Source organism: Aythya fuligula, chromosome 7 (genome assembly GCF_009819795.1).
Source record: "Aythya fuligula isolate bAytFul2 chromosome 7, bAytFul2.pri, whole genome shotgun sequence".
Lineage (NCBI taxonomy): Eukaryota > Metazoa > Chordata > Aves > Anseriformes > Anatidae > Aythya > Aythya fuligula.
The window spans coordinates 34,431,009-34,448,617 of NC_045565.1; the positions used below are offsets into that span (position 1 = coordinate 34,431,009).

General features: G+C 38.5%; 1 protein-coding gene across 1 annotated transcript; it reads right to left on the reverse strand.

The window, feature by feature from the left end:
* Positions 1–9,648: 9,648 nt before the first annotated feature.
* TEX36 (testis expressed 36) lies at positions 9,649–14,893 on the reverse strand. The gene is made up of 4 exons (XM_032191748.1): positions 14,843–14,893; positions 13,920–14,051; positions 11,285–11,365; positions 9,649–9,958 (listed from the first exon to the last, which is right to left on the reverse strand). The coding sequence occupies exons 1-4, from the start codon at positions 14,891–14,893 to the stop codon at positions 9,710–9,712; spliced, it is 513 nt and encodes a 170-aa protein (XP_032047639.1). The 3' UTR covers positions 9,649–9,709.
* Between the last annotated feature and the right edge of the window lie 2,716 nt (positions 14,894–17,609).

Below are 17,609 nucleotides of genomic sequence, written 5' to 3' on the forward strand. Positions count from 1 at the left end.
ATAGGGCAGCACTCAGTATAGAGCAATAATGGTGTGCATGATCTGTTAGAGAAGATCTGAGCCTCAACCCGTTTGAGCACTGGAGGACTGCATCTCACCTGGGCAGGGCTGGAAAAATCTCAGCCACACACCAAGGACACAAACCTGTCCCGACTGAACACCACTTCTGTCCCCTCATTATTTAAAATTTCCATTGCCCTGCACATAATAAATAACTGATTTTCATGAAGTGAAACTGTTTGCCTGAGCTCTGGTGCCAGCAAGAAGGCGCACAGCAGAGCAATGGCTTTTGCCAAGTGCCAGATTGAGCCTTGAAAGGTCGAGTAATTATCAACCTTTCAGATGCCTAAACCGCCTTTAAAGTCAACAAAGTGAACAAAAAGTATTAGGAGATTCATCCAGCATTTATCTTTTAACTTGTTATCTCTGATACATGAACTCATTCTTACACTGTTTGCATAGCAATGCATAAAATATTAAAATTAAAGGGCTCAGGGACTCCTGAGAGGAAAAAAAGAGCAAAACTATTTTAGATTCAGAAACATTTCATCAATATGTAGTGTATTTGCATATGGGAATCAGAGAGTCTTGATTATGCATGTTTATTGATTTTGGCTTTGTTTTGATTAATGACAAAACTACGACATGCCTTGTGAGGTAGCAAGGCTTGAGGGAGCTTAACAACATATGAATGGTTTGTATTTTAAGAAATCCCAGCTATGCAAATAAGAGGACATTCACATGCATTTGCTCAACCATGGTTGTAACAAAGCTCGAAAAACATTCTCTTTTATACTCAGGATAATTTGGGGAGGCATGCTTAATACAAAAATGCTGCATAACAATTACTTTTTTCTTCATTATGAATGACTTCCATTATATCACCTTGGACAAAAGAACAAGCTTAAATTCCCACAGCGTCTAATTTATTATTACTGCTGGAGATATTGTTTTGTGTCAGAGTGCATAGCGTATTTCTAGAACGTATTGCAAAAATCCTACTGGGGGGAGTTAAAGGGGAGTGGGGAGAAGTAGGGAAGAAATAGCAAAACATAGCTGCCTATAATGCCTATAATAGTTTTTCCATCTTTGCTGACATGTTAGCACACAGTAATGCCATTCAGAAAAATGGGAGAGAGGTTTCCATTATATATATATATATTAAAAAAAAAAAAGAAAGAAAAAAAAAAGCTTTAAATACAAAGCTTTAAATACTCTTTATTACAGTGCAAAGGGAATCTGAAGACAGGCTTCCTATATGTAGTGCAGTAAGCAGACCAACAGTTGTGACAGATTTTATTCACATTAGATACCAACATTAAGAGCACACTGGAGACTGGGCTAAGATTATTTTGAATTTATCTAAAAAGAGAGACACCTGCATATCAGGATAAGTGAAATTATCAGATGGGCAGTGTTCTGACCCAGGAATTTTACTTACAGATTTCAGCAGCATCTGTGCCTGTGTAACAGCTTGCATACTGACTTTTAGTTTCTATTTTGGCAATAAGATCAGAACCTAGATAATAAGACAACAGCAACCAGAGAACAGAGGAGAATGAAGGTGAGGAGGATCTTTCCCCTTGATGTACATTCACAAAACGTAGTTTTGGGAGATGCTGATAGTCTGAAGCAGCACTGGAATAGAAGGAACAACTGTAAGCATGGGCTTCCCAAAAAATGTTAGCAGAGGGAAATGGACCTCAGCGGGGTTTACCTCCTGTGTGTTGGTGGGGTTGTGGACAACGGAGTAGCACTGTGCCACGTCTCTGTCCCACGACCTAAGCATATTTCCTTTAGAGATGCTTGATGCTGCCATGAATTGGGCTGCATCCTACCTGCAGGCGTTACGGTGTATTTGCAGGGAGACTTGGCCAGTCCCAAGGGGAAGAGATGGGGTTAGCCGAGCAGCAAGAAAGGTCAGGGTGCCAGGCAGTTATTCCTGCATCTGAAAGGCTGGATTTGTCTTGGAAATTGTGCCTCTTAATGTCTTCACTTCTTAATAAGCCTGCTTCTACTTCAGGGACTTCATTATAGAAGACAGACAAAATGCTCATCTTACTTTTTGAGTGTGATATGGTAGGTGTTTTTCTCCATTTTCAGAAGAAGTTGCATTACCCATGGACAGCCGTCATTCTACACCCATCACACGGTACAAGAAGAGAGTAGGACAGTCTGTTTAACAACAGTAGGGACTTAGGGACCTGACTTTTCTATAATGGCTGTGGGGGATGCCAAGGCTAACCAGACAGACCAGGGAGATCACACCAGCTTTCCAAGACGGTGCTTTGGGATCCAACAGCCTGTTGGTGGGGACCTCAGCACGAGCTCAGCACCTGGGGAACCCTCACAGCAGGATCCCTTCCAATCCCAAAGAGGGATTATTTATGCCATGAAAGTACACACACACTTCTCCCTCTAACTAAAATAAATAACTTTATAAAATAAATACAAATAAATAAATATAATATATATAATTATAATATATATTATTTATACATATATTATAATAAATATAATATAATATATATATTATAAATAAATAAATAAGTTTCATTCACTTTTCCCCTCTCTTGACGAGGCAAACATGGATTGAATGGAATTTCAAATTTCAGATTTCCTATGGAATTAGTTAACTCAGAGGATGAAGCTCGTTTGTATTTAAGACTGAATTTAACTTCAAGCATAAAGAAAGCTGTAGTATAAATTAACATATATTGAAAGCTCGGAGCTAAAATCATCATAAAAAGTTGAATTAAACCTAAGTAAGTAAATTAAAGAACAAATTTTGTTGATTTGCTGGATATTGTCATTCTGATTAAAGTAAGTTACTGCAGTCAGATTATAAACTCTCAAAGGCAAAACAAAATAACTATAGATTAAATAATCTTTGAACTTCGTAAGCATCAAAAATGAATGACTGGAAAAGAATGTTTAAGTCCATGAAGACATGCTACTTCATTAACTCTGCGTCTGAATCACATCGTTGCATTTCTCTGAGATGATTCAGAGCTCAGAGACGGTAGAAATCCTGTAATTCAACTCACTACAGTAGATTCCATACTGAAGTAAAAATGATGTATCAAAATAAAGCCATTCAACACATCTGCCCTCCTATGGTACCTAACTGTATTGCACATTACAAAAATATTTTTAAGACTAAATGTTAATTCTATTCCAAATGATAGCAATGCTTAATTTAGAATGAAAATTAATTTCTAACGTGCATAGAAGACCTTTACAGTAATGCTTTAAAGTTGCCAGTGTAGAGTTTAACATCAATAACAAAGCCAGGACTAAGCATTTTGATGGAAAATGTTTTGCTTCTGTATCAACAGTCTTCTCTGTATCAACTCTCTCCTCTGGCCTTTTTTTTTTCTTTTCTTTTCTTTTCTTTTCTTTTCTTTTCTTTTCTTTTCTTTTCTTTTCTTTTCTTTTCTTTTCTTTTCTTTTCTTTTCTTTTCTTTTCTTTTCTTTTCTTTTCTTTTCTTTTCTTTTCTTTTTTTAAATCAAATCTTTGAACCTGGTACTTAACTCCATCCATGAAATATTATGCAATATGTTGATCATGCTGTTTTTTAATTTCAACTCAACTGAAGAAGCATTGTTAAAAAGAATCACTATATCCCAGGGGAATCAGGAAATTAAACTTTATTTATTGGGTTTTGACTTTCCCATAAGTAGATACAGCCATATACCATCTGATTATCATCTGAGGGGAGGCACAGCTTGAAAAAGAGTACTGCCAATGTGCCACTGGGCCATTGATTAATTAAGCAATAAGATGAGAAGGTCTGTCGCTTAGGGTCATTAATGCATGCCTAAAATGCCATTTGAGGCCTGAATGTCTGGTTAGTATTATAGACCCTGATCCCACAAGAATTTACTTCTGAACACTGCATGTGCTACTTCCATTGGTCTGTTCACATGTAGGCACTGCTGTTTGTAGGCATTAGAATACGCTGGACAACCTAAATATGACTTTTATTTGGGGAGGGAGGGGTGACAGAATGAGAGAAGGAAATTGAGTGTTCATTTACATTTAAAATACACTCCTATTTTGGAAATAGCATCCTTCAAGTGATGAGATTTGTCTCATTGCATAGAATATTGAAAGAGATCATAAAAGCATATACACAGCCATCAGTTTCTTAAAAAATACACAGACAGACCACGAGGTCTCTAATGAAGCTCTTCAGGAAATCTGTGCACAGGGAAAGAGGCCCTGCCTACAGCAAGAGGCTACCAGTCGAGCCCTGGCTCCATTTTATAGCCACGGCTTTGCTGCTGACTTGGGGACTTCAAGTAATCAGCCAGTGCAGCGTGCCACAATTAAGTCATCTGTAAAATGAGTACTGCTACTTAAGTACTTCATGGTGCTACTCTACCGTAAGGATTAACTCATTACAATTAGTGGAGTGCTTTATGATTGTCATTTGACTACTCCCACACGTTCTGCAGCAAGGTGAAAGAAAATATTCCTAAAATTCTTCTGCATTTCTGAACTGTTTGGGGTAGTCTGGAGAAGAGACCATCCTATATCCCTTCTGCCAAAGCTGCTGCATTTTGTATGAAATGGTTAAATATTGATCGGGCTTGAAAGAAAGCACAGACTTTCTCTGGGTCGCTCACCTGCGAGGAGGCAGACCTGAGTGCCAGTCCTTGCTTCACTTCATCTTTATTTCAAATTTAAAATCCATACAAGGACCCGGATCCAGGCAAGCCCCTCTCCTGGGGGTGTCCTAAACCTTAGGCTGGATCATTGTGCTCGTCCATGTACATATGTGAGCATCCCCTTGCTGATCTGATGAACATCTAAATATTACATGCATGTGAGACAGTTTCAGTAAAAGGAAAACCAAGAAAACTTGCACCACCGTGTAAAAACCCACAGCCTTTTCCCTCCAAGCATAGGGACATAGAATAACCTCTTCCCAATGGGTGTTGCAATAATTAAGGTTTTACACAAAGACGTGATAATTGCTGCTCTTTTCATAACCTCTGAAGAACTTGAAATGTTTGAGCATTCCTCCTGATTTAAAGCACAGTGGTGACAGAAGAATCATTAATTTGTGGACCTTTTCCCTATAGAGGTTTGTTTTGGTGCTATCAAGACTAAGGCACATTGGACTTCTCCAGAAGCAGCATTTTAGGTACCTGTGGGAGCCTTAATGGTGTCTCTTGCATCCAATGGTAGATTAATAGGGGTTTAAATGAATCATCTTGGAAAGGTCTACAGTTTCCACTTCTGGTGCATACAAAATTAGCTGCACATTATCTATAGAAAGAAGGAGAACAAGAAAATGCAAGTTCACTTTTTTTGCCCCACCTGTTTTACAGGCTTTTCAAAGATGATTTCAATTTCCAGGCTTCAGGAGAGATGAAGGCTTTGAGAAACACCTCCCATTAGCAGGCTGAGAGATGTTGTTATCCCCTCGGTACTGAAGGCAGGATCAGGTTGAGAAAGCCACAACTGAGCCGATCCCGTGCTGCCACCAGTCCAGCCTGAGTGGGAAGTAGGACTACACATGTCCCCTGGGTCTTCTTTGATTCTGTTGGTCTGAAAATTGCCTATTTCAAGCTTGGTTCCTTTCTGTATGCAACATTTCAGAGAGGATGTCCTGAGATGCTTCACTTTCAGGTGACTATATGGAAGTACAATAAACTGGGATCTGACAAGACAGCAACCTGACAATGTGCTTTTCATAAATGCTGCACAGCTGCCTGACTGAATCATAAATCGGGGGCTCTAATGGTTCGTTCACACCCACTATTGCCATACATCCAAATTAAGGTCAGTTAGGATTCCTTCCCTGCTGAATAGGCTTCCCTTTAATTTGATATTCCAGAGATAATGTTTTAACAGCTTATTCTTTTCATACTTTGTCAGGGAGGCATGCATAAAGCAAGATGTTTGATATATATATATCTGTACATAGTCCTTTCTCATCCCTGAGCGGATTGGGTCTCTGTTTTTTCCCCTAGTGATCTGTGTCATCAGATGATGCAGCAGTGACAGAGGGAAGTTAAAAGCTGATTTAAGCATAGAGATGCCTAATCCAAAGTTCCTATGTGCTTCAGGAGTATTTCTTGTCATCCAGCACAATCACTTTTCTATTAGACAGAGATCTATACTTGTGGTTCAACAATAGCACTATTATAATTATTCTAGTATTTCACTTGGCTAGGGAAAAGCTTACCCAGTATAAGAACATTTCATAAAGATTAATATTATCTACACTAAAAAGATTGTACTTCTTGAAATACATCGCTGTGAATAAAACAGCACCAGTTGTGGGTTTAGACAGATCTGCAACAGAATTGCTAGCTTGGGGAGGGAAAAAATACTCATCTTCAGTGCACCATTTATATCGAGTTACTTCACTCTGACTAACCTTGAGAGCACACGCTAAGAAACCACATTTGAGCTACACGCAGGGATTTGATTATGAGCACAGTGATTCGATTAGCAGCAGATGACTTGGAAGTCAAGCTGCTGCATCCCCACTGAATTACCAGCCCCTAGAGCAGCAGCACTCCACCTCCTGCCCAACCCAACCCACGGGGCAGGCAATTCGGGCATCAAGCATCCTCCTTCCTTAAGGTGCTTTAGACAGCAAGTAAACAAAAGGAAAAATTTATATATTGCCCCCTATTGTATGAAAACCAAACTCATCTGCTATCGCACCGCATCAGCAGTTTGCCTATCAGGGTGAAAATGACTGTATTTCATAGGTCATGGCATTTTATAAGTGGAACAACTGCAGAAGGAAGGCTGACATCTACCTTACCAGAAGGCTACGTGCTCCACGTAAACGCAGCTTGGACTGAGACCATTTTATCAGATCTAGTTATCAGTGCATAGGGTAGAAAAAAATAAAAAAAAAAATTCTTTAAATGTGTACATAACCATCCAAATACAAACATAAAACCATATTCCAATGCAGGTGACCTGATACAACTTGAGAAATGGGCTCTCTTGACGGAGGGCATGGAAAGGTAAGTGACAAAGCTGCTGTTCTTCAGCTCAAAACATATTAATTAAACAATCTTAGCCAGTTGCCAGGTTCAGTGGAGGAGTATCAACTCATTTAACCAAAGGAACTTATAGCCTTGTGTCTATTCCCTTGGTTTAAACTCCGTTGATCAATTTTGCTTGAATTCTGTGAATTTAGCTAACATACTGAAATAACTTTTAAACTAAAGTGAAAGAGACTGCTTAAGAAAGCTGTACAGACAGTCCCCAAATTGATGTAGGCTCAGGAGAAAAAACAGAGTGTTACAACTGCTGCTTGTTCAAAAGGACAAAGTCTGTTTCTGTACAGAGGTTCTGGCTGTGCACAAGTTGTTGAAGATCCTGTTCAAGGAAACTTTGCAAAAAAAAAAAAGCAAAACACTCTGAGCATGAGGTAGAGCATACCCCCTAAACCCTCTGCCTCTCCAGAGCAGTATTTGGCTGAGTTAACCCATAGTGTGCTCATTGTGCTGAGCCTACCTCCACCCATCTGATCCTAATTAACTACCAGCCGGCAGCGCTTTCCTGCACTGACTAGGAAACCTTTATGGGAGTTACCAGACCTCCTCCGCTTTCTCCCATCCCCCAAGAAGAAGAAGGAAAATAAAAATATCGAAATGTATTTTAACGCAATTGGGACTTCTTCTCAGAGACATTATTGTGAAAGGATGAAATAAAATCAATGATTTTATCCAAACTATACAAGGATATGACTTTCTGGGGAATTTGTCTGGGGCTTTTATCATTCAGTTCAAAATTCAGCGTATTGCATCTCATGTTATTTACTAAAGAAACACAGTCAGAGCATGTGGTATGTGGGAATCACCAGTTTTGTTCAGCCCAGCACAGTGTGTTTCAATTTGTACAGAGGTTGCATGAGCTCTACAGTTTCTCCTCCAAAATCTCTATCATAATGCTGAGAACATGTAACGAGACGAATCCGGTTACTACTAAAATAAATCTATATTTGAGTCAAAATCTGAGAAAAGAAAAAAAAAAAAAAAAGTGAAAAAAAAAAAATCTGGAATTTCCTACTGGTGTTTTAAGGCATAACAAACTACAGCAATTTAGTTCACTATATCCAGTTGTAATGTTGTAATGTTAGACCATAGATAAACATTACCAATGTAGCAAGAATGTGTTTTTTCCTTCTGATGGAGGTCCAAGATTGCCCTCTTGAGTATGCCAAACAGCATGGGGTACTTCATTTACCATGTGATTGGCACACACATTAGTTTTGAATCGGTTTGGAGATGAAATTGTTGGCTAAAGCTCTGGAAATTCTGACTTGAGACTTGTCAGGCAGACAGTCTTTGAAAAAAAATTATTCTTTTTAATCACACTATGTTGCTTGGCTTTTTATCTGTTTTTACATTGTTCTATGATGTTTTGCATTTCTGCATATTGTGTGTATACTCCAAGAACTTTAGTAAGGGAGACTTCATATATAAAAAGTTTATTATTTCAGCATGTGCTCATAAAATTGCTACATGTTTGGGGAAATGTTCTAATATAATCTGTGCTGATGGCACACAGAAAGATCACCCGTTGCAAGCCGATACAAGAAGATGGATCTGTTTACTGAAAGGAAGAAATCATTTCTTAACATAGTTCATTTTCTGGCATCTGTTACAGTGCAAGAAATTCTAAGGGATTAGAGTTTATTTTTTCCATTTATCTTGTAAACAAAGAAAAAAAAATATTTTGCATAGCAACAAGCTTATTTATAGTATGTTTTAAGATACATAGTTTTGTCTTTTATTTTATTGATATTAATGGAAATGATCCAGAAGAGGAAAACACATTATTTGGAGGTCTGACTGTAATGCCTCCCATAACTAAAGTCAGTAAGTATCCTGGGAGCAGAGTGCTTGGAGGATTGGTTCTGAATTCACCTCCTCGGGGACATGTAACTATAAAACCATCAGTTCTGTTCAGAGCCAGTCTACTTGAAACTAACTTTTATGCAGCCTTGCACTTTCAGGTTGAGCTGTTTTTTGCCTTACTGCCATGAATGACACGTATGTACATACAATCCCATTTTCTAGAATTACCACACAGGCACACAAACATTGCCTGCCACATCCTTTCATTGTTTACTTACACAACTGCTGTGTTACAACAAAGCATCACAGTTATTTTGCGCAGCAATCTAATGCTCAGCTTCTTTGTTATCTAGTTTCCCTAACGGCTAGCAACATGCCTTCATCTCCATAAAACCTTTCAGTAAAGTTTATCTCCTATCTGAACATGCAGTTTTGGCTCCCTGCTGTGGTGAACCCTCAAGGATCCAGTTCCATTATATACTTCTGTCAACACAGATGCTGTCAGCTGCTTGAGGTATAGCTGTGCCATTGATTCTGAAGCTGAAGGAGCTTTTGTGTGAAGATGAGGATCAACCAGTATCAAATAACACAAGTATAGTCACTAGCTCTGTTCTCCTAATACAGGTATTTCTAAAAGTATGTACAATCATGCTTTTCCTCATAATGCTTTTCTTCATTTTTTTTTTTTTTTACAGTAATGCATGTTTTCAGAGTAACACAGGATTGCTGACTTCAAAGAACTCACAGCTACACTACCACTTTATTCACTTTACACGTTTATTTCATCATTCATTTGAGTGACAACTAGTTCAGATCTCCAGAAAAGGCTCTGATTATGTAAGGCAGCGCTACAAAGGTGTTTTTATAATTATGATGACTTGTTTGGTTGCACGTTTTTTTCATTCTCAGGAGCAGATTTGTCAGTGTGAGATTCTTTGTTGTGGTGTTTTGGGTATCGCCTACAGAATGGGCTTTCAGTATTCTGATCCTTCACAAATGATGTCTGATAAATGGTTAAGCCATCCTCACTGCTAGGAACTGATTCGTGAGCCCACAGGAAGAAGTTCTGTGAGTTCTGCTGCCTTCTCTCTGGTTCTACCTTTCTCCGGCCCATACCCTAGAAAAAAAGAATGAAAGAAAAATTCATGTAAACATATGACTTACAATCACAGCTTCACAGATGAAGCTTGTAACAGTCACTACCCCACCAGGAAGTTAACAAAGCTGTTACCACAGCGATTTCAAGAACTCATGGTTGATCTTTAGCAAGTTAAAAATAATATTGCCAGACTTGCCTGTACGAACATTTCTGGTTGCATATATAATAGGAAATATGTTGACTTTCCATCCATTACTACTGCTAATAAACCACTTACACTCTGTATTTCTCTAGCATACTATATACTTGAAGATATTTAGCTATACTTGGCTAATCTTCAGAGTAACCCAGAGAATTAGGTTAATAATTTTATGTTTGGACTGCAGCAAAGAAACTGAGACAGATTGTGAAATCTGAGTCTTCAAAACTATCCCCACAGAGAAACAGAGCCTGATTTCACAGTCTGTAGCTTGCAGGACATTTATTTGAAATTATGTTTGATTAGTATCTCTAAAACTGTGAGACACTGCATGAAGTGCACAGAAATGGAGGTTACTCGGTATTAATGAATTATGAAAACCCAAAAGCTAGGTCTAACACAGCCCAAAGTCAGGGAGGCTTTCAATATCACAGTTTGCTTCTTCCTCCTTTATTCATTACCTTGTAAACTACTCAGTTTCTTTCACTGCCTGGAAAGATGTAAAAAGCTGAAAAACACGAACCTGTGTCACATACAGTAAAGCCAGAATAATTTAAAATCTCAAAATTGTGGCTTCTGCAGCATACATTGAAACACATTTAGACCAGTCTTTTGTTTAAAGAGAGATGAAACGGAAAATAAGGCATGAAGGAAGTAAGGTAATAAGGTAATAGGAAAGGAAATAAGGTAATAAGGAAATAAGGTATGAAGATATATTGTGGGTGTCCCATGGATTTTGCTTAAACTTATGATGAAGATGAGTCTGAAACAAATATGTGGGACTGTGAATTGTGGGGCTGTGAAGTGGCTACGACTCCCCCAAAACCAAAGGCAATCACTTTTAGCTGAGTAATAGGACATGTAACTGGGTACAAAATCATGTTAAGCCATACCTAGCAGAACCACTAGAAAATGCCTGTCAGAGACACAGATCACAGAGTTTTATGTTCCTCTTGAATTCTCAATGACCATCTGTGCTGCTGTATACATGTGCCAGTCCCAGAGAAGTCACATCCCTATACTAATAAAAAGTGTGTTTTTTCTTTGCTATTTACATTTTTCTCACAATTTAAAGCATTGATAATTTTTGCAAGGGAGAGAAAAGATAACAATCTCGCTGATTTTTCTCAGTGTTGGGTACTTACAAAATCAAAATATTCTCCCACATTCTGTAGGCAGTGTCTGTTGTCATGAGAAGAAAATGGGAAGTTGTTTTTCACTGCTCTCTGAAAAAAAAAAATTTGAAAAAAACCATGAATTTTCACATACTTTGTTTGGAGTCTACTAGTCTTAGTTCTTACATTCTGGCAGATGCTGAAATTACAGCTCTCCATTCTAACACAGAAGTCACTTTCATATGTTAAATCTTCATTTACACATAATTTTATTGGGACAAAATGGACTCTTTTTTTTCTTTTCCTTTTATTTTTTACAAAATAATCAGGAGGATTTGTGTTCCCTTGACTTGTTGAACATATACATGATTAATATAAAAGCATGAATTTTCAAATAAGAAATGTTACATACAAGCAACAAAATACGAGATATATGTCAGGATTGCCTTGTTTTGTTCACTAGCAAGCCCAAAGCTAATTAAAATGAACTACAAAAGGGACCTCAAAACTGAATTAATCTATGATTTATGTACTGAATGTCATGTACACTGCTTGTTGCAGGGGAAGCGGAGGAGGTATTAATCACATAACTAATTTATAATTCCATTTTTTAACATAATGTTCATCCAGACTCTAAAATGAAACAAGAATTTTAGAAGAAAAAAGGACAACTGTAAAAAAAAAAGGTAATTTAACATATTTATTTTTTAAAGTTTGTTTATTATATATCATTAGCATATTTTTAAAATAGCAAAAAAATAAACACTGAAAGCTTTTCTGGACTATTAGATGGCCTCTGTTCTTCCTCAAACATTATTTTCCTGTTTAATGTTGGGATTTTTATTTTCTCTGTAAATGTTCTAGTGTTTTTTAATTTTACCAATGTGGAATACATTTTTCATCTTCCAACTATGATATTCACCTCCAAACAGAAGAGGAAATTCTAATGTAAAATAGTAAAATATATATTTTTAAATGTGTTTCAAGAATAAGTGGATTTTATGAGATAAAACCTGAATTAGTTCTAAATATAACTGAAGGCCTGCCCGAGGAAGAAGACTGATCAAATACAGAATTTGCCTGATTGCATTGCAGTCCAGTTGCATGATCATATCTTAGCCTATATGATATACTAGACAGATTCTCTATATTTGAGGGGAGATACCACACGTTCACTTGTTCTCTCGTATAGATTCAAGCAGACCGTAGCCTGGTAAGTTCAACAGATAAATTCTTCTGGATGTGCTTAAAAATAAACAACTTCAAAGACAGTAAAATATTAGACTTACTAAAATTTCCTAGTGCAATTACACATCAATCTGAACATTTTAGGAGTAGTGTTTATTACTAGTGCCTATATGCTACAGGAAAATTGAAAATCAAGATGCTACATGTTAAATATAATTTCTTGGAAGGATTCCCCATATTAAGTAATGTTTACAAAAATCGTTTACAGAATAATTGCATGCCTACCACAAAGTAATAAATGAGATATAATATAAGCTTAAAAAGTACTATATTTCTTAGATAATTAATTAACCTCACAGTGAGCGAGTTCCCTCATACAAAGAGATTAGAAATATCCAGCTTCGCATGCAGTGAGCTTTCAACACTCATCAGCATTCTTTGTAAAATGTCACATATGTCATCTTCCTCCTCAGATTGTTCACAAGACATCAAATTTTAGCCTTCGATGCTTGTTTGTACTCTTAGTACTAACCTCATTTTAATTCTTGATTAATGAGAGAGAGGAATTCCACTAATGCTTTTCAACAGTGAAGGGTTGCTCAACACAAGGCATAACATCAGGTAAACAGTCATACTAGTGTTGATAAACATCTATCTAACCTGGTTCTTTCCGAACAGTGTTTACGGCCGGATGCTCCTCAGAAAGATAGAAAATCAGCATCATGTATAGTTATAATTGTCTCCTTTTCACTAGCTACAAGCTACCCTTTTAAATATTCCTTGCTTGCCCATTTCTGCCCTTCATTATAGCAAAATTTGTGAAATGAACTCCGTATAATTGCTATGCTTACAGAAAATGAAAAGAGAAAATATTCTGTGTGCAAAGTGGGTGTGTAAAGCAAAACTCAGCATGATGATAAAAACAGGACATAAAGATGTGCTTATGAAAATGTAAGATTTTAAATAGGATTTAAAATTGCTGCTGATTGTTTCCAAAATTATCTCAATTCTCATAATGAAGGAAATCTCAACGATGTTTCAGATAGGAAGTTTCTAACCTTTTAATAAGCAAAAATAATTCTTCGTTTGAATATTCACAATTTCTGACAATTCAAAATGGGTTGTCAAATTTCAATTAAATGCTTTTATAGGGCTACATTACACACAGATTTTGGACTGAGATCGATCATAATATATCCTGGCACATAAGTGTGTCTCAGACAGCTATAATAACTAATAAAAGGGAAAAGTAACTGGCACTGGAGACCAGCAGGACTTTGAGTACCCCAAACTGTAGCCAAGCAACAGTGAAATACATCTCTCCCTTTGCACTGCCGACAATTTCACTCCTTGAGGCACAAAGCTGCAACTGCCCTGCTAACTACCTCAAATCTAAGTGCTATTCTTAAACTTTATCAAGCGGTACCGTGCAGAAAGTGTCTGTAATGGGCTGAATTTTGCAGAGCTGGTAACTCACCTGCTCCCGAGCCCTGTATGTGAGCGGCAGCCTGCCCTCCATGTGCTGGGCCGCCTGCGCGTCCTGGGCCTGCTTCAGGGCAGAGCTGGTGGTTGACTCAGGTTGACTCTGGCATCCTCCAACATGAGCAAACTAGGAAATAGTGAACATTACGATCAATTAAAAAGAAAAAAATCAGATCAGAAATGTGGGCGAAATTGTGTTTTCCCAGTTGTTTTTGTATTATTGGTGTTGGAGCAGCACCTAGTGGCCCTTAGAAGCATCGGGAGCCTCCCCCACACAGTGCAAGCACTACCAAAAACTTATGATATGGATCAGTAAAATGGACAAGAACATTATTTTTGCAGGAACTTTCCGGAAATTGTTTTTATAATGATATTCTGCCTCGTAAAACCATTTAACGTCTTTGTCTCTTTTTCCTTCTTTTCCCCACGCTACTCCTGCACTTGTATGACAGGAGGCTTGAAAGCACAAAACTTTTGGGGAATGACTCAGAAATTCTAGGCTCGAGGGCTTAAGGGAGTGAAAAAAGTGCTGCGCCATCACTGCCGAGAGGCCGCTGACGGCGGGAGCTGGAGGAAATGCCGGCTGGCATCTCCCAGGAGACCATCAATTAGGGATAAATGTAAAAGACCTCAAGCATTGCTGGAAAACTGAAGGAATAAATAAATAAATAAAAACCTCAGTTTGAGACTGCGTTAGTATGGTTTTTGTGAATATATAGGACACTTTTTCCTCATAAATGCTGGGAGTGCAGAGCACCGCTTCCCCCGAAAACACTTGTGACTCAGGAGGGCAGCCTGGGGGCTCTCCTCCCTGAGGGACGTCACCCTCAGCACATCGCTTTTCATCCACTTCAAGGTTTAAAAAAAAAGTCCTGTGCAGCTTTGTCTTTTAAGAAAAACCCTCCCACCGCCCCTTACCCAGGCACCGGGGCGCTCTGCGCTGGGGCTGGGCCACCTGTCCTTGGGCATGGCTCCGTGCGTGCCGCTGGCCCTTGCCACTCTGGCCGGTAGCCCCCGGCACACCACGGTTGCCATGGTGGGCTCTTGTTCCCCTCACAGAGGAGAAGCACCCCCAAAGCTCCATGGTGACAGTGTGGGGAGAAAGCGGGGTGTCTTCTGAGCCCCCCCACCCCGTCCCCTCCAGCCCTGACCCGTGCAGGGTTTTGGGGAGAGGCCCCACCATAAAGTGGGCAGGGGTCACGTCTCCATGCCACGAACCCTTCAGCCCTGGGGAAAGTTTGCAGGATTTGTAGTTTATGTACAGGAGCCCCAGCCAACAGATGTTGGCAAAGCTCATTAAAGTCGTATTTTTAGTGTTGTGCTTTTGTGTTTTGTGAGACCGGGTTGCCAAGTAATGCTGGCATTTCAGTAAGAGCTGATCAACAGATGAGCAAAACCGCTGCTCTTACTGGTTCGCTGCAGTAGGAAAAAATGTGGCACAAGTAGTGAATGCTGTCTTCAAATGTGAGAGAAATGGAGTTCAGTTTTAAAATGATTTGTTAATTCTTCCAGCACTTCAGTGACACTTTGCAATCTGAATGGTAGTAGCTGAAGAGTCATTTGGGCAGAAAAAAAACAAGGACGCTAGGTACATTACTTCTAAGATGCAATTTCAGGCACTTTTCAAAATTGCTTTACACACATATGCATCTTAATCATCCACAAAACATATTTGTTTAAAAAACCTGACAGCACCTGAGGGATTTTTTTTTTTTTTTTGCCTTGAGGTCTGAGGACTAACTTGCAACCACCTGTACGGTGTAATTGCCAGCACACCCGGCCCTTGAGCGCTGCTCAGGAGCGCTGGGTGTAGGTCAGGGAAAACAGCAGGGACGAGTCTGCAAAGGAGCTTGGATGTCGTGGAAGGGTGGCTTTGGGGTGATCTGTACTGTGCCACTTGTCTGCTGGCTGCAGGAGTCCTGGTGTGTTCATTCCTGTTACTGACCCTTAGATGGGTGTAGAAGACTTTTTTTTTGTACACATAACAATTTGTAATGTTTTTATGGAAGTAGAGAATGGACTGAAATGTAAGGCTTCTTCCACAAGAAGAAAAACTGGGGCAGAGACAAAGCCCTTGCTTATCTCTACACAAGCCTGCTCATGGGCAATAGCCAAGGCAAACCTCCTGACTAAATCAAGCACAAACCAAGACTTTGTCCCCCAGGCCTTGACAGACTGTCAAGAAGGTAACACTTGAATGGCAAGTGGCACTGGCCTGTTTTCCAGCATAGCTTTGATATTCAAGGCTAATTTCAGTGGGACTCGGATGCTATAGCCAGCAAATTAAATGACAGAAAATATGGTACTTGTATTACTTAAGTATGAATGATTCAGACAGTCATAGACATTTGTTTTAGAGAAAATTACAAAGTTCCTTCAGCAAAGTCAAATTTTCAATCTTACTATCAGACACAGGTAATGATATTTGGGAATGCTAGCTGCCATCCTGACATTTCTCAAGGCTTTCTTTTAAATGACCTACTTTGTCTCTAGGTATCTGCTGAAGTTTTGGTAATAGATACGAACAATAATTTGAATGTTATTATTAATGATGCCATGCTGTAAGTTACTTTTAATTACAACATAAAATGACTTCTGTGGTGCTAATCTAGTTGATGCTAATGTAAACGTGGTGTATGAAAAATAAGCTGTTCCAGATAATGCAATTGAGGTCAAGAAAAAAAAAAAAAAAAAAAAAAAAAAAAAAACAACTGTAAACACACTGTAAGATCAACATGTGTTGAAAGTCTTAGGTGATTGCATTGTCTTCTCAGCCTTGAGTGTAATGAACTGTACTGATGTGTGCCAGGATCAGATCACAAGGCTATGCAGATAGCTCATGCTATTTTTAAGACCAAAGAAGTCAGTGACAGAACAACCAGAGAAGGATAATGAAGAATGTGAAAGACAGGGATTGAGCCTACAGTTTGTTTTCATTCTGTTCTAGTTATTTTCAGATTCAATAACTTGAGGCCCATTATTGCAAACTCAAACAAACAGCACTTTAGCTTTAAATACCCAGTGGTAGCTCTTTAGTTTTTCCCCTTTTTTCCATTTTTTTTTTTCCCTGAAGGACTGCAATACTTACATATTTACAGCTGATTTCCACTAAGATATGAATAAAGGTAAAAAATATAAATTTAAAGATGAAACTTAGACACTATAAACGGACTCCAAAGAAACTAAGGAATAAATAATTATGTGTTCTTCCTGTCTGCAATGGCAGTAGGCGTAAGTCCAATTCAATAAAGGTTTGACTGAAACTGCTTTGAAATAGTACTTTAAAGAAATGTTATAAATTCAATAAATTGTATACATATGTTTTTATACAAAAACATATTGATGTTATTTATGGCATGATTGCCAAGACATACACTTTGCGCTAGTAAAAATATGCAACATTAGACTGGTTTAGCTTGGCTTACAAGGGAAACGAGACTTATGCAACTGCAGTCTGTCAAGTTGCCTAATAATTTTCAAATCTTCAGGTCATGTTCAATGAATTTTGAGAGAATGGAATAAATTCAAGGACATTTAAGGCCACCTAAGCTCAATGAGGATCAGTGGCAGGACAGAGAAGTACCCCACTAAAGAAAGGCAGACCCTGCCCACTGGCTCTATGTGTATTGTTTGGGGGATGATGCCAGCCAGCCAGAATTTGTGCAACTGACTTCTGGACCAGTCA